The following is a 23,127-nucleotide window of genomic DNA, read 5'->3' as shown; positions in this document are numbered from 1 at the left end:
CTTATGTCTTGATTGAGGACCAATGCTTTATTCTTCCTTATGTGACTAGTCATGAATACAACCCTGTCCGGGGGCATAGGGACCCTTCTCGACCTGGGGTAGGTGTCCTATCGGGGAACAGCAAGAGCTGATCCTATCCCAGAGTTCTCGTGTGGAGTTGAGAGAGACAGTCCCTGGCTCCTTAGCGTGCTTAAAAATGTTCAGGGCTATTGGGATCCCTGTCCTTGCCACAATACTTATCGTCTGTCAATGCCATGCCTCTTTTCCTTATTTTTCAGGACACCCCTGGGACCTGTGGACACGAACCCCTGCAAAGCCTGACACAAATCCCATAGACAATGGAACAAGAGCAAGTGGGAGATCAGAACCACAACTCCCAGAATGCACCTGTGTTCCACCTAGAAAGCCTGGCTTGCAGAAAGAGTAATGGAGTCGTGACCAAAATTGGAATGGACTGGAATGTTCCCTTCCCAAAAAGAATGAAACCCCTGACCCACCAACCCCATGGGGCGAGTGGGGATAATGGCTAAAAGACAATAAAAATAGGCTGCAGGGAGACGAGTAATACCCAGAAATCGTCCACTAACCCAGTTGGAAGAAAAAAAAACCACATGTTTTGAGAGAATCGCAGAAACAATTAGCATTGAGAACATCACTCCTTGCACAAGAATGGAGATTTAAAAGTGCATGGGACCAGAAGCTTTCTTAAACTTTTCTGGTGAAGGGCTTGGTTGTGTTTTGGACGACGCAAACAGACAGTATATTTGGGTCTTGCCATTCAAGGGCTAGCTGTGCTTTGTTTACATTGATCGGCATAGATAAGTGCTCTGCGCCAGATCTGCACAAAATCTGCGCAGATCTTTGCCTTGAGAAAGACCTGTGAAGGTCGAAACACGTGTTGGCAAATAACTCTGACAATTGAACACCGAAAAAGAACAGAATAAAATGACGCAGAATTTATCTGAGTCTCCTTTGAGAAGCACTTGTGTATATGGGTTTGTATAAATGACATTTAAAATTATTAATTAAGCATATTAAGCATATGTGCAATTCGTGTGAGCTAGCAGCGCATCTAATTGCTGTCCCTAGGGGAATTGCTCAGCGAGTGTTTGGCCAAGAAAATTGGCTGATAGAAATGTCCAGAGGGAGACCAGGGAGGATTTATACGGGGAGAACCAGGCTGTAAAAAGTCAGAAGGTGCAGAAGAGGCTGAAAGGTTTTTAGCTGAAGTTCGGAGCAGAGGAGGAGGAGGAGGAGGAGGACCAACAGACCAGGAAGAGAAGGGTGTAGTCGGTGGAGAAGGATTGCAAAGACTCTGCTAGAGTGCTCTGTGAGAGTGAAGGGTAACGTATTCGATTTGGGAGTGTTACCAATTGAGCGTCTTTGTGAGTGAGAGTCTGTGACTGAGAGGATAAAGGGAAGAGTGGAGTTGAGTAGGGGCAAAACTGCCTGTGTGTGTGTGCATGATAGTGAGAGGTAAGTGAAAGTCAGGAGCGTATCAGCAAGTGGAGGCAGGTGTGTTGGAGAGAGGGGAGTTGGCGAGCAGAGACAGAAGAACAAAGATGGAGAGCAGAAAGGACAGGATACAGAGTGTGGAGAGAGGAAGAGAGAGCAGGAAACATGGTGTAGTGAGGGAGGAGAGACTGGTTGGACAGTGGAGATGTCAGAAGTGGGAGAGACTGGTAAAATCAGTTGAACAAAGAGTGTGGAGAGAGACGAGTGAGAGCTAAGGTGGGCGAGAACGAGAGAGGAGATGGGAGTGCGAAGAATTTGCAGTTAATCATTGAAAGAAGAGACAGAATACACAGACAATCCATCAGGTCTCCTAAGAATCCCCTCAGGGAAACCGTTGGATAAGGCCACAGCCTTCAAGCCCCTTTTGGATAAGGGATCTATCCAGATAGTAGGGAGGTCACTGGGCAATAGTCTACCGTATTTTGAGTACCATTGTGTGGAATGGGAAGCATGGGCTATGGCGATGGGAACCCATGTGGAATTCGAGGTAAGCTGCAGGGACACCTCCTAGTCTGTGAACGCCCCCCACCCCTGTGATTCCCACGCACCTATTCTCTTAATAATAAACAGTTGAACATTATTAATTGTCGCAAGATTATTGTAGCAAAGTGTGACTCAGCAACCCGATAGTCTATTACTGGTTGTGAGACAAATTCCACCTGCTGCCCATCACCCAATTGATTGTTCATTTAATATGATCTGTTAATAAATGCAAAAAAAATAACAAATATGGACAAAAGTAGGATTCCTTGAAAATGTGATCGCCTCAGAGAAAAGCATACAGTGAACCCCGCCCCGCCACCTAGAAGATGGACTCGCATTATGCCCCAGATGGTAGTTTTCTTTCATTTCTCCCAGGAAATGTATTACCATATTCTGAAGAGTTAATTCCAAACAATGACGTGCCACTCTTTGATACAAGAGCAAGATTACATCACCGATCAATTTAAGCATGTGTTGTGTTTATCCAAGTCCCCTCACATAATGTTTAAATCCATTCAATCTTCATACAATGACAATATGGAGTAATATTGCCTTCAAACATATATTGATAAAAATGTTAACGTTTAAAATATACACTGAATAACAATGCAGGTTCCATTTTGGGTGGGTGGCGGCATTTGCACTTCAGTTTGGTTGACGCGTGCCACCTGATTGATATTTTATTCATATCGTGCGTGACCAGACAAGGGAGGGGAAACCAGGGAGAACAAAAACAACGATCTTACTAGGCCAAGTGACCTTGATAACGCGCGAGGGAGAGGGGAAAAGTGCATGGGAGGGGGGGGAGAAGTGGAAAGTGCCGAGCAAAAGAGAAAACAGGTAAAAAATAAAGGGCAATAAACAGTGGTAGTGCAGCCAGCAAGCGGCAAGTGCTGGGTTTAAGGCAGCAGACAGGGTATGTCTGATAAGTGCAGGAAGAAAAACGGGGGGTGCTGTATGGGTACAGATACAGACCCCAGTGCCAGAGGGTGGCACAGTGAGCAGGTACCAGGGTCCGGAAGGCAGAGGGTAGGCCTGGTGCACGGTGCAGAGAGAGAACAGATCAGCAGGGAAGGGGGGGTGGGGTGGGGAAGGCAGAAGCAAAGAAGGTCTTGAGGTGCTTCCAGAACCGGAGATGGTTCTCCTCAAGTTTGAGTGGCAGGGAGGCTGTTCCAGAGGGAGACCCCAGCCAAGTACAGAGATCTACCCTCAGCTTGTTTCTTTAAAAAACGACTGACCCTGAGGGAGTTAGAGGAGCGAAGAGCTCGAGAGGGGAGGGGTTGATCTATGGCTAGATGCGGGTTGGGGGATGGTTAGTCTTGAGAGTATGACGCAGTATGGATGATCGGGGTGGCATGGCGATGTTGGGAGTTTAGCGAACACCGGCTGCTTGGAGAGCACATGAGGAATAATCCGATTCAGTCATGTTGTATGCAAAACATAAGTAAAACATAATTTATGTAGTCCATTTTTTTAATTGATGGATATTGTTTCCATTTGGCATTTTTACATAGATTATTTTAACATTGTACAGGGTTCTCTTTTTTGTTGCACTGTTATGATATTGCCAGCAGAATAGATTTTCCAGGAAATAATATTGCTTTTATTGTTCAATTTTGTTTTTATTTATTTTTTTGCATTCAACACCATTTAAAATAAAGGGTGGGGATGGCAGGTGTGACTGAACCCTTTACTGCGGACTGATTGCTGATTACAGTTATGTTTGTGCAGACATATAAGTGGTTTCATTTTGTAGCTTCATAGGAGAATTTACAAAGGAATTCCTCTGCAACTGAGAGGGGAGATATGGGGCTTAATCCTTGAAGTCCCGAAGATGAAAGAAGAGAAGCAGGACCTTTATGACGTAAGTTGCACGCTTTTTCAAAAATCTTTTTAACTTAAAAATAGTATTACAGAACAGGAGCAAAGTCCTAAGCAAAGGCAGCCTCAAGATATATGTGCATAGTCGACATTGTCCTCATTAGCTACTAAAGCAATAACCCGTGGTATGGTATTTTTGATATCCGTGTTTCATATGTCATGTCTAAATTGGTCAAATGGATTTATTCACGGCTGTCCTTTACTAGATTTTCAGAGCTTCATTGCTTGGTTTGTTCTTGCAGGGGTTGGACTCCATTCTTTTTATCTGAAAACCAAGATAGTCGTTTTAATAGTTGAGCAAAAAGTGCTAAAATTTGATTTGCTCGAATTAACCCCCCCAAAATGTAGATGGTGATTTGGTGAGTCTGGTTCGGGCAATATTGGTGGGGTGGGGTGGGGGTGGTATTGGGGGGGGTGGATAACGGGAAGTCGTTCAAGCATTCTGACAAAAAATGTAATCAAATTTGAGCTAATACAATTTGAGCACTTTTTTCGCGATCATTAGACATACAACCAAAACATAACACTTATCAATTCTCTGTGTACTGTATAGCAACCAAAGGTTAGATTTGTCTGGAATGCCTTCCCTACGAACATAAGGATTGAGACCTCTCACCTATAATTCCGCAAAGCACTCATAACTAAACACTTCAATTAGCTCACCCACCTCAAAATGCCTCACGCAACAACAGGTTACAGGAATCTTGAGGTTTCTTGGTGCTCCTCTGTAACAACGGAACCCTCTAAGTCTGTGTTTTCATATTCATTGTACCTCTGCCCACTACTTCAATGTCAAAGTAACCATCAACTGTCTCTTATCATTTTGTCAATGTAACTGTCAACTTTTTCTTATCCGGATCACTGTAACCAAGAGCTACAGAGAGGTGAAACTGCCCTTCTCATGTAATCATGCATGCTTTTTAAACACAAATAAATTAAACCATTAGCATTGAATCTTTTCCTCCTTTGGTGTAATTAGTCTGTTTTAGTGGGACACAGATTTCCGGTAAAGGCTTTCACTGAGCTCTAGGATGAATCTTCAGTTCTTGTGGGCTGTTTTCGCACTGTTTCTGGGTATGCTTTCGGATTGGGGATCTCTTCCGTTATCGGGCCTCGGGCACACGAGAACTGATGATAAATCCTAGAGCTCGGTGAAAGCTTTTACCTGAGATTAGTGCCATATCTCGCTATTCTCCTCCCATTTGGTTTTAGGGGCAGATATATATATATATATATATATATATATATTTTAAATTTTTTTATTTTTCTTGATCTTTGTGGGGATCACTCCCTGGTGAACTATCTTAGAAGTACTTTCAGCATATTGTGGGTGGAAGTCACACTTTGTGGGAAATCCTCAGGGTAACAAGTCACATAATCTACAATGACTAATGAACATTGGAACCCTCGTTCGGATGGTTTGAGGGGACTTCCACTTTTTATATTTTGCATTTGTTGGACCTGATGTCCATAGTTATCCTATCGAATGGTATCTCAATATAAGCATCGGTTAAAAATGCACCTTTGGAATGTCTTTGTTCCTGGACTTTTTGCAAAGCTGACATGTGAGGAAATATTGTTTGATGCTGCTCTATAGTCCTGCCCAGTAGACATGGCCTTTTCTGGATCTTGCACATTTCCAAATATGCAACTTCGTGATTACATTGGCCAGACCAGTGAACGATTCTGAAAGGCGTGTAGAAACCAGCATTTGTAAGAGATTGTCCATCCCCTATTGGATCTTCCCAGCCATTGCCTGCTTGGTAAAACTGCTCCATTCCTTCTTACACCTTCCTCGTAAGTGGTGCTTTGCTCAAAGTCATGGTTTAGGAGAGGATCAGTTCTGTGGGCAGTGGCAAAGTTAGGGGAAGTGGAATGTCCTGCTTATTGGAGTAATTGGTGGTGCCCGTATTCTCATAAGGAACTGGTGAACAGCTATTGTGTTTTCCTGAAGTGGTGTCACTGGAGACCAAACCTCTGGTTCCTTGCTGAGTGTTTTCCAAGCCCTCTGCTCTACAGATTTGCACATAGATCACCTGAGCTATACAATCGCCTTTCAAGTCCTCCATAGGAATAGCTCCAAAAGTGCGCCTCTGTGGTCTTCATCAATGTCCTCGGCAAACATCAACAAAATACTTCAGTGCCATCCCTGACTGGTTTTAATCCTGCCAAACCAGTCAGCAAGTACATTCATCTCCAGCTCTGTTTCAATCCTTACATGATCCCACACCGGTATTGTATAGTTCTCTAAGAGATGCTCAGTCTGAGGTTTTGGTAGGGGGTATATGTCCTTGGAGTGACTTTAAAAAGGGAAGGGTGAAATGGTTCTCAGTCATTTTAGAGGTTTCTTTCTTTAACATGGTCATGTCCATGTGCATCCCACATCTCACATCATGCGTGACGATTTCTTTGAACGATGTGCAAAGACCACTGAATAAACATTTTATTAAATGATAATGTTTCATTAGTTAATGCAGAGTGTAACGGTCAGGAACATGACCTCGAACGTCAATCATACCTTAGAGTGGCAGAGGAGAAAGTTGTTCCCAGCGACTCAGAACAACCCGAAGTACACCTGCTTGGGGAGTGGTGGGGCCAGGAAAATACACTGTGTACACGGGCAGGCGTGGAACGAAAGGAGTGGAGAGAAGCAGTTGGGGAAGACCCACCCATAGTACGGCCCCGCAAGGAAAGATCTGTGCACGGTAGGGAGGAACCTACAGCTGATGATTGCCTGTCGGCCGAAACCAGAGGGGAACGGCTGCTGCCGGCCATGGACTCTAATGGGCATACGGACCCGCGAGACAGGTATGCGAGGGCGGAAACACCGCGTTGCTGCGAGGCAGCAGAGACGCGGGCGTTCGGCTGTTAGTGCCGCCATGAGGACCCGGGCCACGGAACCACGATCAACAAAACACTGCATTGCTGCAAGGCAGCAGTCCCGCTAACGCTCGGAGGTCACGGTGTTCAGCAGGAACAAACAGAAATTTCCGAAAACCCCAACCAGAGACAAACAAAATCACATGTACATCAATTCACTTATTTGTTCAATGGGGACCCAAACAGGGCGATGGAAACAGTACGAACTTGGGGAAAGATGCAGGACGCTGTGCTCCAAGGGGAAAAGGGGCAGGCTTGGAAGAGCTTTTATAACGTGGGGAAGGAAGTGAGTCCTGATTGGCCAGTTAAGCTCTGTCTGCAGTAGCTCCAGCAATTGGTGCAGGTTCATAGTCACCAAGCACAAGAAGACCGGCAAGCGCTACAACAAGCTCTACAATTGCAAGCTGCTACAGAGGATGCTCTAAAGAAAGTAACGGAAGCCGTGGTGGCTTATAGAGGAACAACACCTGCCCCTTCAAACATATTGCAGACGTTCCAGCAGGGGGATGATCCGGGATATTTCTTTACAAACTTTGAAAGGGTTGCTAGGAACTCCCAGTGGCCTGTGGAAAAATGGGTTCACTTTATAGCACCTTTACTAACCGGCTCAAAGCAAGGGGCCTACCAGGCGGCAAACCCTAATGGAGAAACATCCTACGCCGACATCAAAAAAACTATTTTGGGAAGGATGGGTGTAGATGAGGAGGCATATCGTCGGAAGCTCAGAGAAACCAGACTTTGCAATGGGGAGACCCCAAGGCAGCTATACCACCGAGTACATGATTTAACAGAAAAATGGTTAAAACCAGCCAGCTGCACTGTTCTGGAAATCCTGGAGAAGGTGAAGTTAGAACAGTTTGTAGACGCACTTCCCAGCGCTATGCAAAGATGGGTCTGCCAACACCACAGACCCACACTCAACGAAGCAACAGACATTGCTACAGCATTCCAAAAGGCAGACAGAGCCAGGATAAGCCCATTGGAAGGGAACAAAACCATACCACCCAGACCAACAAATTCTGGTGAATCCAAGTCAATCTGAGTGGAACCAAAGGGAGTAACATGGGCCACCACCAAGAACCAACCCCATTGTTTTCATTGCGGGAATTGGGGCCATATTGCACGGTTTTGCCCAAGAAAGAATAAAACAGAACCAATGTAAATTGGTTGTATCCAGAATCGTGAGTTCCGAAGAAGACGGGAACCTTACATGATGGAGGTCCGAGTCGACGGCGTACCCCGACAAGGCTTCATCGACGGTGGAAGCGAACAAACATCCATCAGACCAGAAGTAAGTGTCTCTGGGAAAAGGGGGGAGCAAGTAATACCTGTAAAATGTGTACATGGGGACATCAAAACGTACCCTACCGAACAAGTCACCATAGAAGTAAACAGGGTTAGCACATCAATGGGGGTAGCCATCATGCCTCATATACCAACTCCGGTACTAATAGGGATTGACATACCCAACTTAGAAGATTGTGTCAAAGACACTGAGTGGTTAAGAAAGGCTTCTTTTTCCAATATTGATATTATAGGGAGTAGTGAGAGATTATCAAGGAAATCTAGGAGAGAAGTTCGGGAAGAGAAACGAAAGTGGGTAGAAAACTTCAGTGGACTTGTAGACTGGATTCCGGAAGCAAAAAGGTCCTCCTTTAGAAGCGAAACCCTAACAGACCTTACCTTAAGGAACGTCCTCGAACAAGCAATGAAGGACCCAGAAAGTCAAACTACTTATCCCAAGTTCAAAGTCCTGAGAGGACTTCTATACAGGGTTACCAAGAATCAGTATGAACAGGAGATGGAACTACTACTAGTACCTGTCAGTTTCAGACTGTCCATAGTGAGGTTGGCCCATGATAACCAGACAGGAGGACATATGGCGAGAGAAAAAAACCTAGAGAAAATCTTGAAGGTTTTATTGGCCAGGGGTATATCGAGAAGCGGCCAAGTATTGTGATGAATGTTCAACATGTCAGAAGTCAAACCCAACAAAACCACGGCGCGCACTTTTAATACCCATGCCATTGATAAAGGAGCTGTTTTTCCAGATCGGTATGGATGTAGTGGGACCACTGGAGCCCAGTAGTCATGGAGACCAGTATCTATTAGTAGTAGTGGATTATGCTAAGAGGTATCCGGAGGCCTTTCCCATGCGAGGAATCAGTACAGTGCAAGTATGTAATCAGTTGGTCCCATTCTTTGCCAGACTGGGAATTCCGTCAGAAATGGTAACGGATCAGGGCCAGAATTTTGTGTCCGGAGTAATGCGGAGAGTATGTCAACAGTTGCAAATCAAACAAATATGCACATCCATTTATCATCCCCAAACAGATGGATTGGTACAGTGCTACAATAAGACCATCAAACTAATGCTCAAGAAGGTAACGCGCCTACAGGGAAAAACTGGGACAGAGCGGTACCATGGGTACTTATGGTACTAAGGGATACCCCGCAATCCTCAACGGGATTCTCACCATTTGAGTTATTTGGTCATCAACCGAAAACAGTGCTGGATATCGCTAAGAGTGAATGGGAAGAGCAAGAGGAAACCACAACCCTAACAGATTATGTGATTGAACTAAGAGATAATCTGACTAAATTAAGAGAGCTGGCCAGAATAAATCTAGGAAGATCTCAGTTGGCCCAAGAAAAATACTATAATCGGAAAACCAGAGTACGCCATTCAGAATCCGAGACCAGGTACTGGGGTTGCTACCCACTGGCCAGAATAAGATGCTGGCACAATGGAGGGGGGCATATAAAATAACGGCAGTCTCAGGACCAGTAAATTACATGGTGGAACAGCCCGATCGGAAAGAGAAATTCCAGAACTAACTCGTAAACCTGCTAAAGTAATGGAAGACAACTGACAGGGATACAGCAATAGTCCTGGTGGCTACACGAGAGGATCCGGAACCAGCTTTCAATACCGTTCAGTGGGGCGACAACTCACCTCAGAAGAAAAGAAGGAAATTGAAGAACATCTCAGACCTCTAAGGAATGTGTTCCCCTTCTACCCAGGAAGAACCAACTTGGCAGAACATAAAATAGAAACAGAACTAGGACAAACAGTAAGAATTCGTCCTTACCGTCTTCCCGAGTCAAAAAGGACAGCCGTGCAGACAGAAGTCGCGGAAATGCTGAGGCTGCGAGTGACAGAACCATCTTGCAGCCATTGGTCCTCCCCGATTGTTCTGGTCCCAAAGCCAGACGGCAGTATCCGTTTTTAGATGGATTACAGGCAATTCAATTCCATCTCAACTTACCAAGCCTACCCCATGCCCCAGATCGATGAACTTATTGAACAATTAGGTACTGCAAGGTTCCTTAGTACCATTGATCTGACAAAGGGGTACTGGCTTATTCCCCTAAGACCAGAAGATAAAATAAAAACTGCTTTTTCTATCCCTTCAGGGCTGTATCAATTTACAGTCCTGCCATTTGGGTTGCATGGGGCTCCAGCAACATTTCAATCACTGAAGTATCGGGTACTAGCACCCCACCATCAATACAGTTCGGCCTACCTGGATGGCATAGTTGTGTATATCAAAACCTGGAAAGAACATCTCACAGCAGTAATAACGTCTCTGCAATCAGCAGGGCTTAATATAAACCCGAACAAAACTCTACTGGCAGCCAATCAGACAAGATACCTAGGCTATCTAGTCGGGAATGGGGTTATTAGACCCCAACTGGACAAAATCGAAGCAATTGGGAAATTACCTATACCCAGCAACAAGAAACAAGTCAGAGCGTTTTGGGGCTTCATCGGCTATTACCGCAGGTTTATCCCTCTCTCCTCTTCCATTGCCAGTCCTTTGATGGAAGCTCTCAAATCCTCATATACCGGAAGCTTACTAAAGGATGAAAAAGCGTGTAATGCCTTTCTTGAACTCATAGATGGAAGATCATATCAGTGCACCCTGTTCTACGGTGTACAAACTTCCAAGAACGGTTTTATTTACAAACTGATGCATCGGGGCTAGGATTGGGAGCCATAATCTCACAAGGTAGTGAGACGGAGTTACATCCCGTCGCATTTATCAGCCGTAAACTGTTGCCTAATGAGGTTGGATATTCTACCATTGAAAAAGAGTGTCTGGCAATCAATCGATTGAGACCCTCAAGTATTACCTGGCTAGTCAAGTGTTTACCATGTTAACGGATCATGCCCCTCTTCAATGGTTAGCCACCCAAAAGGATTCCAACCAACGAGTGTTGAGGTGGTTCCTCACCTTACAGGAATACTGTTTTGAAACCATTCACAAACCAGCGGCATTTCAGTTAATCCTGGATTACCTATCCAGGAACCCTGATCAGCCCGATTGGCTGGATGCTTCCGGGGGTGTATGTAACGGTCAGGAACATGACCTTGAACGTCAATCATCCCTTAGAGTGGCAGAGGAGAAAGTAGTTCCCAGCGACCCAGAACATCCCGAAGTACACCTGCTTGGGGAGTGGTGGGGCCAGGAAAATACACCGTGTTCAATGGCAGGCGTGGAACGAAAGGAGTGGAGAGAAGCAGTTGGGGAAGACCCACCCATAGTACGGCCCTGCAAGAAAAGATCTGTGCACATTAGGGAGGAACATACGGCTGATGGTTGCCTGTCGGCCGAAACCAGAGGGGAAGGGCTGCCGCCGGCCATGGACTCTAATGGGCATCCAGACCTGCGAGACTGGTATGCGAGGGCCGGAACGCCGCGTTGCTGCGAGGCAGCAGAGACGCAGGCGTTCGGCTGTTAATGCTTCCATGAGGACCCGGGCTGCGGAACCGCGATCAACAAAACGCTGCGTTGCTGCAAGGCAGCAGTCCCGCTAACGCTCGGCGGTCACGGTGTTCAGCGGGAACAAACAGAAATTCCCGAAAACCCCAACCAGTGACAAACAAAATCGCATATACACCAATTCACTTACTTGCTCAATGGGGTCCCGAACAAGGCGGTGGAAACAGTACGAACTGGGGAAAGATGCAGGACGTCATGCTCCAAGGGAAAAAGGGCGGGGCTTGGGAGAGCTTTTATAACATGGGGAAGGAAGTGAGTCCTGATTGGCCAGTTAAGCTCTGTCTATATGAAACCACAGGTAGAAGGAGAAGAGGTGTTCACTCTTGGTTTTGTAACAGAACCAACCAGACGTGGAGGCAGGAGCTGCGGAAAGCTGATGGGCGTCTATAGACTAGAAGGAGAAGCCTTGCCAGGGGTCCATACTGCATTCCCTGCAAAGAACCATAAAAGAACACTGCATAAACATAGGAGAAGAAGAAAAAGGAATACTTGCAGTGAAGAACTCTGCTTTAATTTTTGATGTTTTTTTTTCAACTGTTGTAAGTCTGAATAAAGACCAGTTTTCTTTCCTCAAAACACCGCCTGACTGTCTCATTGTCACACAGAGCTTTAATCCAGATCTTCTGTTATGCCACAATGCTTCAGTCTCAGTCTCTGGGAACTTAATCCTCAAACTACCTGTTATAGCCTTTTTATCTTCTAGGCTGTGGTTTCAATGAGCTTCACCTTCAAGTTCCCAGCACACTATGTTTGTCTGTATGGTGTTTTTCAAGATCTTTAAAAACTTGAAAACATGGCATGTAGCAGTTCACTTTACTCTTTTTCTCAGTAGCCGTAGGAACTTAGACTTCAAGTGACCGCATGCACCGACTGATCTCTTTCCATATGTTTGTCATCTGAGAACCACTCTCAAGCCTTCGTTCCACTTTCCTGTTTCAACTTCTCCCGTTACACTCACTCTCGCTGAACTCTCCATCGGGAGGTTTTCGGGCAGCTCTGCATGGGTGCAGCATCTAGCATTTCAACTTCTCCCCATATGTTCTCTTTATGCTTACGTTCTTCTGATTGCATGAGCTGCTTTGCGTCTGCATGTGGGCTCTGTCCAAAATATGCTGCCTCTCTTGCACGGCTAGCCTTGTTGCACCCTCCACAGCTCTCTAGTTGCAGTCAGGGTAGCTTAGTCAGGACTTGCTTTCTCCCCTCCCCCTCCACCTCTTGTTCTCTTCCTCCTCTCTTCTATGTCCTTTAAGTCCATAGGGACACAGATGTTTTCACATGTCCATGGACATGGTGGAAAGACATTATCTCTGCATTGGTCTTTGTTTTCAAAGGCATGTTCCCAGACAAAACCTTTCCTCTTTTGTTTATGAAGGGCAGTACGTAATCCCACTGTATATTCTTTTCGCACACCCCTGTGCTAGCCTTAGTTTTTGTAATTACTTCTATTAACCTAGCAATACATTACTATGCCATTCCGTTAGTTTATTGCCCTCTCTGTGCTTGCAATGTTCCGACAGAATCTCAAGATACTGATTTCTAAATCTGCTCCCGCTTGTACTTCCTATTTCCTGCCAGTTTACGTTGAACTTATTTGCCCTGTATTCTCCTAGCTCTAGATTCCTTACCACAGCCAAGTTCCCAATTCCCCCAATTACTGCATTGCTTTGCTTGCTTACTCCATCCAAAGTAAGAAAGGTGATGGCAAGGTGTGATTGCGAATGTTGACAATTTACCTCAAAATAGTTCACCTCTGGATAGACTTGTGGGAAGCTGAGATTTCCCAGTTTTTCAGGACAAGATTGCTTCTATCTATGTTTTAAAAAATATAGTCTTCGTCTTTTAAGTTAAACCTTTGTAAGGACAGAGTTGCAGATATGTACATGTCTTTATAACTGCTTAGTATTTCATCCACTGCAGATCACCCGCGTGCAACCTGAAAATCGTAGGATCAACTCCTCACTGTGCTATACTAAATCTCTTCCTTTCAAGGTTGATAAAACGAGTAGTGTTGAGCTGGGTAAGATTAGCACCTGCTTTTTACAGTTTTGAAAGGTTACCTGTATAAGCACCATTGAAAAATCATCCATTCCTTTTGAGCTTTTGCTTTTTACATATGTGGGCATGAGCTGAACCTCCTATTGATGAAGCTGTTGTAAGGGTGCAGGAGAAGGAGGCATACACAAAGGTGGCATGTTTGGGGCTAAATACTTTTATTTAAACAAGCAAAAGAAACCCTATCTATATTCCTAAGAGGGGTTGCCCCCTCAACTACAGATAAGGTGCTGTCAGAATGCCAATCAACTCAAATCTCCACCATCCTGTGTCAAGAAAACCTTACTTCTGTCCCGTAAACTAGAAATTAAAGAATACGGCAGTACTGTTCAGGCCCCAGGAGAATGACTCATTTCTCCTGGGTTATGGTTCCTGGTCTGTGGTGTGAGAAACCTGAGGGTATTCTCCCAAGCACATCCCAGGAATCCCTTATTCAGGTTGCCAGGGAAGAGCGGGGCCTCTCAGATCCCAGCCCTGGGGGTAGGCAAGAGAGGGAGCATCACCTGGGTAGGGTAACCCAGGGTTATGCTCGGGGAATGCCCCAGCTAAGACAAAGTATTAGAACGGGGAAGAAGATGAGGAGGACGAAATACCTGAAGCTTTTGCAGGCTGTTCCATATCTACCTCCCTTCCTCCCAATAAATATCTGCCTTGCCAGAGTCCAACAAACCCCTCTGCCTATGGTAAACCCATTAGGAACCCAAACCCCTGTGCCGTGGGAAACTACATCTTCCAGTATCCCTGTTTTCCTGTTGCCTACTCGAATACGCCCTGTCAGTCTTCTCCATGTCCTTCTGATTATTATTTCACGAATTCGGTCTGATTTAACCAAATGCAGTCCCCCTATTCATCTCACCTTTCTGAATTCACCAACCCACCCAGGATGAAGAATGTAATTCCTCACACCACCTTTTCCCCATCCTACCCCATAGGATATTTAAAAGCTTTACCCTCTCCCCTCCATTTCCAACAGGAACACTTTTGCACACTGTGAAAGACAACGGACTAGCACCAGAGCCGTTTACCTGACAAAGTCCCAACCCAAGGGTCAGGCAGAGTCAGACAATTGACACTAACTATACACACCTGATACCCCTTTTCCTTCCCTACGGGAATACAAGGCGCAGCACGAGAGTACACTGGGAGCAAGGACAAACGCACAAGGACGCAGCTATTCCAGGACGGCAGTTCAAACGGAGAAGAAAGGGGGCAAGACCGGAAAAGACAACAAGGAGGGATGTCCATTGCCCTTTTTGACCCAGACTCGTGAAGCCCCTGTGAAAGGAATCATAAGACCGTGAACTACAACAGACGTGTGGTGTAACAGATGCCACACGGTGCTCAGGGCCCTCCCACACTGATAACCGAGGCAGGGAGGCGCACTTGCTACCATGGTACCGACCTTGACTCCAGAGACAAACGACAAGTTCAGCACTGGCGGTGACTCGGAGTGAGCACAGATAGTTAACCGGACGGTGGTTGCAAACGGCAACTTGTTATGAACAAAGAACTTCTGCTAAAACTAAGTAAACTTTTAAAGCCCAGGGAAAGACCAGCTGCAGAGTGGTCCAGTGCCACGTGGGCGTCCTTTCAAAATACTCGGACTGGTCCCCTTTTCTTGTGAACATTATAGTAACAAGAGGCCGTAGGAACGGCCGGAAATAAAGTTAAGGTGGTCATACAAGGGTTGAGACAAATCCCTTGTACAATCGAAAGTTCTTAACCCATTAACAAAGTTTTGACATTGTGAAACAGGTGTTTGCGCCCGGCTGAGGGAAACGCTGCGAACGGTCAATGAGTGAAGCCTGACTGGGGGCCAAAGTGAATTTCTGACTGGGGGCTTAAGATTATGCCTGACTGGGGGCTTAAGATTATGCCTGACTGGGGGTTTAAGGGAATGCCTGATCGGGGGCTGGAAAAAGCTAAGGGAAGTGAATCCCGCAAGGTGTTACAACTAAGTGAACTGTGTTTAACTAACTGGCAAATGTGAACCCGGCTGAGGATGGCCGCGAATGTGAGCAAAACGTAATACCCCGTAAACATTGTGTCGACAAGTGTGAACCCGGCTGAGTGATGTCCACAATTAACAGTTGTTTAAAAAGTCATTAAGACTCTTGAGTGTTACAAGTTGCTGATATCTTGAATGAAAGGCTGTAGTGAACCCAGCTAGGGGAGGCCAGTGTTGTAAAAGGATTGTAGCCCAGTTGAAGGGGGATCCAAGGGTGAAAGGAACTTTTTGTTTGTTTATAGTATATCAGGACCTCACTGGCAACAGAGTTGGTGTAAAAGAGAATTGTCCGCAGAAGGCCCTGATATTTTGGAAACGAATTGTGAGCTCATGATGGAGAAGCACAGGAGTGTGCTGTGATTGAGAGTCCCGCCTTGTCCCGTGCTAAAAACGTGGGGAAGGGAGACCCCAGTTATACCATCCTGACTTATCATTTTGTGAACCCTTCTTTCTTTTCTGGTGAACATTCTCCACACTATTTTGTAACTTAGTGGTAAGGATTGGCAATAGGTTCTTTTAGTATAGGCCCTTTTTATTTGACAAGACTCCACTAGGACTGCCTTATCATTTGATGGTCGTAGCTCGTTCCTATCATAGATTTAGGTTTATATTGGGTGTTTTTCTCACCCATTTATACAGTTTAATAAACACCCTTGAACTGTGATCACTTGTCTGTCTTTAGTGTTGCCACCATGAGTTCCTTACAGTGGAAACAGTTCCCAAATCTTAGAACAGTCTAGTGCCTTCTCCTGGTGTCCAGTCTCAGATAGCCTAGGGGAATGACTTCCATTCCCAAGCCTTTTCGGACCTTATTGCTGGTCTGGGTTACCAGGAGAATGATTCCCTTCTCCTGGCCTTCTTTTCATTGGTCTCCACATGCACAACACCCAATTCTGAGTGTTAGGAGGGTCTGTGACCCTGGCTTCTCTTCTCTGGCACACTTTATTCACTTCCCTGTCAAGTACTGCCACAAGGAAGATGACTCTCATTCCTTTCTTGCTTTGGGGCTCAGACCATAGGTTTCGAATGGATTGTGTCCTCCCACTTATTTCTCATCTTTGATACATTCCATTCACGGTCAGCTGCTTTGGAAATTATTTCACAGCAGAGAGCGCTGTGTCGCCACATTGTGGATCTAATGTCCCTTGGTGGCCTTCGTCCACCCTAGAGTAGAACATCAACATCAGTATATTTATAGCACGCACTGAGCCTGCTAACTCAGTTCTGTTTTTCTGCATGTACAGCACGCTTCGGGCAGTTTAGTACTGTTTTCTAGCAGTTTCTCTTTGAAAATATGGACTCCTACAACTGGCTTCGAAAGGTGTGCGGAGTGTGGGTCGAATATGTTTATCACAGACCCACACTGTATCTGCCTCTGATGCCTTCGAATCGATCACAAGGTCGAAGACTGCATTCCTGTCAGTCTATGATGGGAAAGTCCTTGAAGGAGAAGAAGGGGAAACGCGCTCTGGGTAGTCCCCTTTTCAAATCCCCTTCGACCGCTCAGAGGAGGTTATTAGACGAGTGAAATTCTAGGGTCACTTTGCCTCTTCATGAGCGCTCAAAACATTCTAAGTGCTCTTGTTCCAGAAGTGTATCCCACCATTCATCGTCTTCCCACAAGAAATCTAAGAAGTTACGGTACCATTCGTGCTCTTCGTCTTCGGACTCCTTGTCCGGCCGCAGACAGGTGAGTTTTCCAGGTAAGTCGGCTCCCAAAGTCAAATGGGAAAACCTTTGCCTTCAGATGGTGAAGGTTTTTGAGAAGGCGGCTCCTCCAGTCCCTTCAGAAAGGTCTAAGAAAACTTCTGACCCTATCAAGCCTCGTAGCGCTAATAAGGTGGCCGTTAAGGTTGCAACTCGCATGCCCACGAGCCCGGGCAAGAAACATTCAAACCTTCCTCGAGACCAAACTCAAGCCTAAGCCTCAAACCTCCTTTCCCTCGATGGGACTCGCTTAGGGTTCCTCGATGTCAAAACCATCGAAGTCAATGTCTTTGTGGGAAGTGTCGAAGATTTTGAAACCTCCGGCTAAAAGACTTCTTTAAGTCTCATCTATTTTTGAGGAAGAATAGGACTCTAATCAAGGCACTACTCCTTTTGTCCTAGAATTTGGAACTCCACACTTTCTGACAGCCTTACATTCTGAAGCGTCCAGGATGCAGCATCTTGTTGACTCATTGAGAGATGCCAGTGGATTGGATATCTCTCTAGAGGTGGCCTTTGATAAACCAGAACCTTCTGCACATGCAGATGCTTTATATAGGACAGTCATGAAGAAGGTGGTTGAGTATCTGGGTTGGGGTAGGCCAGCTGCTGTTTTTGAACAAGATGGCCTCACAGATATTGTTGAAAATAAAAATGCCCCCCAAAGGATCCTGTTCTGCCTTTCCACACTGAGGAGCAGGATCATGGCTAATTGGGAAAGCCTAGATACCAATCTGGCAGGGAATTAAGAATTCACTAGAAAATACAGACCTTTGACTATCAATCCGGAGTTCCCATATAAACAAAGAGTCTGGTGGTACAGGCTGCCACTTTATTGGTGCATACCTGACAAGCCCCACTGATGGGGACGATAGAAAGTTCTATTTCTTCGCTAAGAGGGTTTCCTCAGCCAGCAATATGGCATTAAAATCCATCAATGCCATGTGTCCATTGGCCATATGTACTCGCACTTTGTAGGAGGTGGTGGCTATGGCTGCTGAACATGTCCCAGAAGGGGAGGAAAAAGATTTTTTAGCATCATACAAGATGGCAAAGATGCTATGTGTCAGTCGCTCCAGTCTGGTTTGGATTAAGCTAATAGCGCAGGCTGCCATTGCTCTGCTAACGCTGTCGCGTAGGTTTGCCTGGCTGTGTAGATCAGGTTTTGCGCCTGATATCCAAGGAAGACTTTTGAACAAGGAAGTTCGAGAAGCCAATAATCCTCCTTGTCCCGGATTAGACGAGCAGAACGTGATACCCAGACCTTCTGGACATGTCCATCTGCCCTCCAATTCCGATTACACAAAGAGAGGATCTGCTCTTGCAAGAGAGAGGTCACATTCTCCACCCAGAAATCAGGGCCCTGAACCTTCATGCCTGGTTTCTGAGAGGTTAAGATGCAAAGATTGGAACCTCCACGAAGACGTAATGGAGGTGTTGCTTTCGGCCAGAAGACCAGCACTCTGTACCACTGCTTTTGGAACCAGTTTTGCAGCTGGTGCAGAGCTAAGTATATTGACCCTTTCTCTTGTGGCATACCAGTGGTACTGTCCATTTTGCTTAGCCCATCAGGGGCTGCGGGTTGCGACTGCAGAAGGATATTTGGCAGTGATGCCTAGCTCACCAGAGCAGGAATCGCATTTTAAGGTCCCTATTGGATCCAGTTTCTAAAGGGTTTAACTAACGTTTCTCCCCTTTCCCATTCATTGTACCAGTCTGAGGATCTAAACCTGGTGCTAAAGCTTCTCATGGGAGCTCCATTAGAGTCCTTTAAGGATGCGGATCCGCAACACTGTCTTTTTGACGGCTATTACCTCAGCTCGTAGCGCCAGCGAGTTGCAAGCCTCATCTTGTAAGTAGTTTACCATCTTTTACAAGGAAACGGTTGTGTTGATGGTCCACCCCTCCTTTTTATCGACGGTGGATTCTGAATTTTAATTATTGCACAAATGTGTGCTTCCTAATTTTTACCCGCCATTGCATCCTTCCAAAGAAGAGTGGCGTCATCGCCTAGATCCAAAAAGGGCGTAGAGTTTCTACATCAATAGGCTAGCTAAACTCACAGGACAATCAGCTCTTTATGGGCTATGCGGGGTCAAGCTGTAACCAAGCAGAATGTATCTCATTGGATTATTCTATGCATTTCTGAATGCTTTACCATGTTGGCTTACGAGATCACTATACCAGTGGTGTGGCTACTTCTTCGGCTTTGAAACGGTGGATACCAGTGCAGGACATATGTAATTCTGCAACCTGGTCTTCTCTTCATAAAGCATTATTGTGTGGACTCTGCATCTGGTCAGGAGGCGAAGTTTGGGAAAGCTGTTTTGCACAATATTAATGAAAAGTAAATTCTATGTTCCCACCTTCTACAACACATGGCTATGGGAGTTTATCAAATATGAGGAATACACAATCCATTCAAAGAACAAATTATTTAGCCTGGTAATGTTCTTTCAATTTGATGTTCTTCCCACGTTTTCCTCATTTCCCTCCCAACCTGCCCCTCTACCTCCGGGAGAGGGGCAGGTTCCTGTTCTTCTTCATCTTAGTATTTTCCAGAACCTTGCGGTACTCTGCCTTACAACAGTACATGGTTATATTGTCTACAAAGTGGTTAGCAGAGGAAGGAGAGGATAGACTATGTGGAGTGTGTGATTTTCTCATAAGGGCTGTACCATAGATGGTCAGCCTTGTCATTAGAGGGGGGAGTCCCTGCCCATGAGATCCCTCCCCGGCGCATTATACCACCCCCAGGAGCACTATCGGGTAGCAGCCTTTCCTCCCTGGCCTCATGCGAAAGGATTCCCCCTCCTCGAGAAGTGATGAGAGCTAGTGAATCATCACACTGTGTTTATACCTTTAAGGCTAGTCCACATCTGTACCCTTTTCCAATAATGTATCGCACACGTTCCGTAAATGAATTAAACATGTGCAATGATAAAAGTTCTGGATCTTTGTGGCAAACAACATATTTTTGTTGAGCTTGGTATAAAAGAGAAGATAGATTTTCCACTTAGTCACTAGTGGAAAGTAACGCAGTTGTGTGAAATGGTGGCTCAAGTGAATCTTTTGCATCATTTTCGAATGTTGATAGTAAAATAATGAAAGCCTGAGTTAGAATGCTCAATTGGACTTTGATTACGTTTGTTTTACACAAACCCTGTGGGAAAATGATCTTGCTCTAATGACAGTCCCTTTGCTTTCATTAATCATACTAGAAACGCAATGGGGGTATACATTACAAATGCACTTAGAGTATTTTATGAACCATGTTGCCTTTTGCATCTTATCCAACTGCGTTATGCAAATACACATGCAGCATTGCAGTATTAGAGAGCCGAGAGCTTCTCAGCAGACTGCAACAAATAAAGGGGTCAAGAAGGGCTGCTCTTTTGCCCCCCTTCCCCTATTATTCATTTTTTCGTTTTGGATCTTGATCCTTCCATCTCCAGGCTCAAAGTGTATCCCCCAGGTGTGCAAAGTACTCCATGCGGAACACTTTTATATGCTGATGGCACATCCCTTTTGGATTGAACGCCAGTGGGTTTATAGCAAAGTCTTACTTATGCAGAAGCATGTTACGGAGCCCACAGTTTAAAACTGAACATAAACAAAATGGAATTTGTGGTGTTTGGCAAATATAAAAATCACCATTCTTATCTAAATGGGGAAATAATTGAGGCGGTGGACTCTTCCTGCTATCTGGGCCTCGTGACGAATTGCAGGATTCTGTCACTTCTTCCCAGAGAGTAGCCTTTCCTTGTGAGGCTAGGGAGGTGAGCATGCTACGCAATAATCCCCCCTAGGGGTGGCGGCATGCAGGACCTCATGGGGAGGGACTCCCCTCTGCAGGACAATGACTCCTGTTCCACCAAGGAACTCACTAGAGCCCTCGCTTTTGAAACAGCAATAACTTCATAGACATCGGTCAAACCAAGGCACTGTTTGTTATTGGGACATAAAACCCAAGATCCAAAATGAGGAACAATATAGTAAAAATACTGTGAAGAATGCTGAGCGAGTAATATCGATTACTTGGTGGTTGGGAACCAACACTGGTATGATGAAGAAAAATTAACAAATAATGAAGTGTTCCACTAAAAGAGAAAATGGACTATAATTCTCTGCTAGGGAGGATCCACCAACCTATTATAAAAAGAGAAGATGGAGTACGGTCAGGGCGAAGTGAAACCCAGTAGTTTAGAATCGGCTGTTTCCGGAGTGCTGAGGAAGACCAGGAGATCCTCTGTCGGGAGGAAGCCACAAGATGATGTGGGCAGATAACTACAGGCGAGATAACCAGTTGAGGGTGGTGGCGTGATCCGGGAGAGGTGGACTGTTCAGTCTGGCAACAATGCCGAGGCCCCTAAAGCACTGGTGCCACAGAGAAGAAGCTAGAGTCAGACCGAGAACCGAAGCTGTCCTGACTACCAGTGAAGTCCATATCATATGAGCAGGCCCAGTTACCCCAACCCATGCGAAACAAGGTAATGGACATGCCAGGAGGGAACACAGGGACGAAGAGTACAATCAGCCTACTCGTCCCAGTGAGGGGCCTGAAACTAAGAAGATTGAGCAATACTCTGGGACTTAGCCTATTCGTCCCAGTGAATGGTCAGAAGTTAAGAATGAGAACCAGTACGAAACTTCTTTTACTCGTCTCAGTAATATAAGAACTGAACAAGAGAATAAGGATAACTATTGGATTTGCTATTTCTATCTCCAGGAGAAAGACTAATTTGGTGAAGGAGGATTATATCAAGTGTCTTATTCATAAGGAGTTAAAGAACTACAGAAATGCAAAGAACAAGAACCACATAAAGAGGGTTCAGTATCCCTAGTAATCTCTGAGATGGAGAGACTTTCAGTGACACTTTAGCCCCTAACGCTGAGGAGGGAGGAGTCTACAAAGAGAACCAATAGGGTAACCAAGACTTGGAACAGTCCCCTAGAGGAACTATATACGTTGATCCAAGAGATAGCCAAAATGCATCTCAAAATTGTCTTCCAAGCCTGAGGAAGCTCAACCAGGAGAAGGGAGTTATTAGCCTGCTCTTTTATTATTTTGCATTTGTGTTAGTTACAGAGTTTCTAAGCTTTGAACGGAGAACAGACAGTTTATCTTGAACTTCACAAAAGACGAAAAGCACCTTAGTTTTGGTTAGGCAGGACAATCCATAGATTAGGGATGGCAAGGCCTTTTTCACTTATTATTTTAATAAGAGTTTAAAAAATGCCAAAAACTGGTCTGTCTCCTGATATGCCACTGCCTCGTATTTGCAAAAAATCGAAAGTGGTCAAACCATATGAATAGGATTGCTGGGAAAACATTGCGGATGGGGGTCTGCTAAGTTTCTATCATAAATTCGGAGCCCGTACATTGGACAAAAATGTAAGTTTATATAAAGCCAAGTTCTGTAAAATGTTACTCGATGGCAGCGAGATTTGGCGATATTCAAACTTCACCCAACTCGCTGTAATACAAAATAAAATGTTGAAAACGGGCCTCCTGCCTAGGTACAGCAGGGCTCGCAAAACCTCCTTGTATAGACATGCAGTGCAGGAAAGAAGAAAAAGCAGAACTGGCTCAAGGAGTCCCACATGCAATAGGGAAACCTGATGGCCATCGTCTACACAGCAGCACCCAAGAGCGGGCCGGCATACTCAGCCATCTGGGGCTGTAGAGCTTTGCTCTCCTGGGAGGGCCAGGGCACACAAGGACTGCCGCTGAGTTAGGGGGCTGCCGCCCTGCATTGGAGGCTGGTGCCCAATGTTTGGTGCAGCTGGCTGGAACACCTTTGCGCTTTGTCC

At 45.4% G+C, this 23,127-nt stretch overlaps 1 protein-coding gene across 2 annotated transcripts in view; it reads left to right on the top strand.

The window, feature by feature from the left end:
* The window catches only part of USP6NL (USP6 N-terminal like), a 1,148,352-nt gene that overhangs the window by 797,968 nt on the left and 327,257 nt on the right, over nt 1-23,127 (top strand). For both annotated transcript variants that reach the window (XM_069629707.1, XM_069629706.1), the window contains exon 6: nt 3,755-3,862. In XM_069629707.1, the coding sequence (XP_069485808.1) occupies nt 3,755-3,862 (108 nt within the window). The remainder of the gene's footprint in view (nt 1-3,754; nt 3,863-23,127) is intronic.

This window comes from Ambystoma mexicanum, chromosome 12 (assembly GCF_040938575.1).
Source record: "Ambystoma mexicanum isolate Mex_15411 chromosome 12, UKY_AmexF1_1, whole genome shotgun sequence".
In the NCBI taxonomy this organism is placed as follows: Eukaryota; Metazoa; Chordata; class Amphibia; order Caudata; family Ambystomatidae; genus Ambystoma; species Ambystoma mexicanum.
The sequence above is the reverse complement of the archived record's forward strand: the minus strand, read 5'-3'. Positions and strand labels throughout refer to the sequence as shown.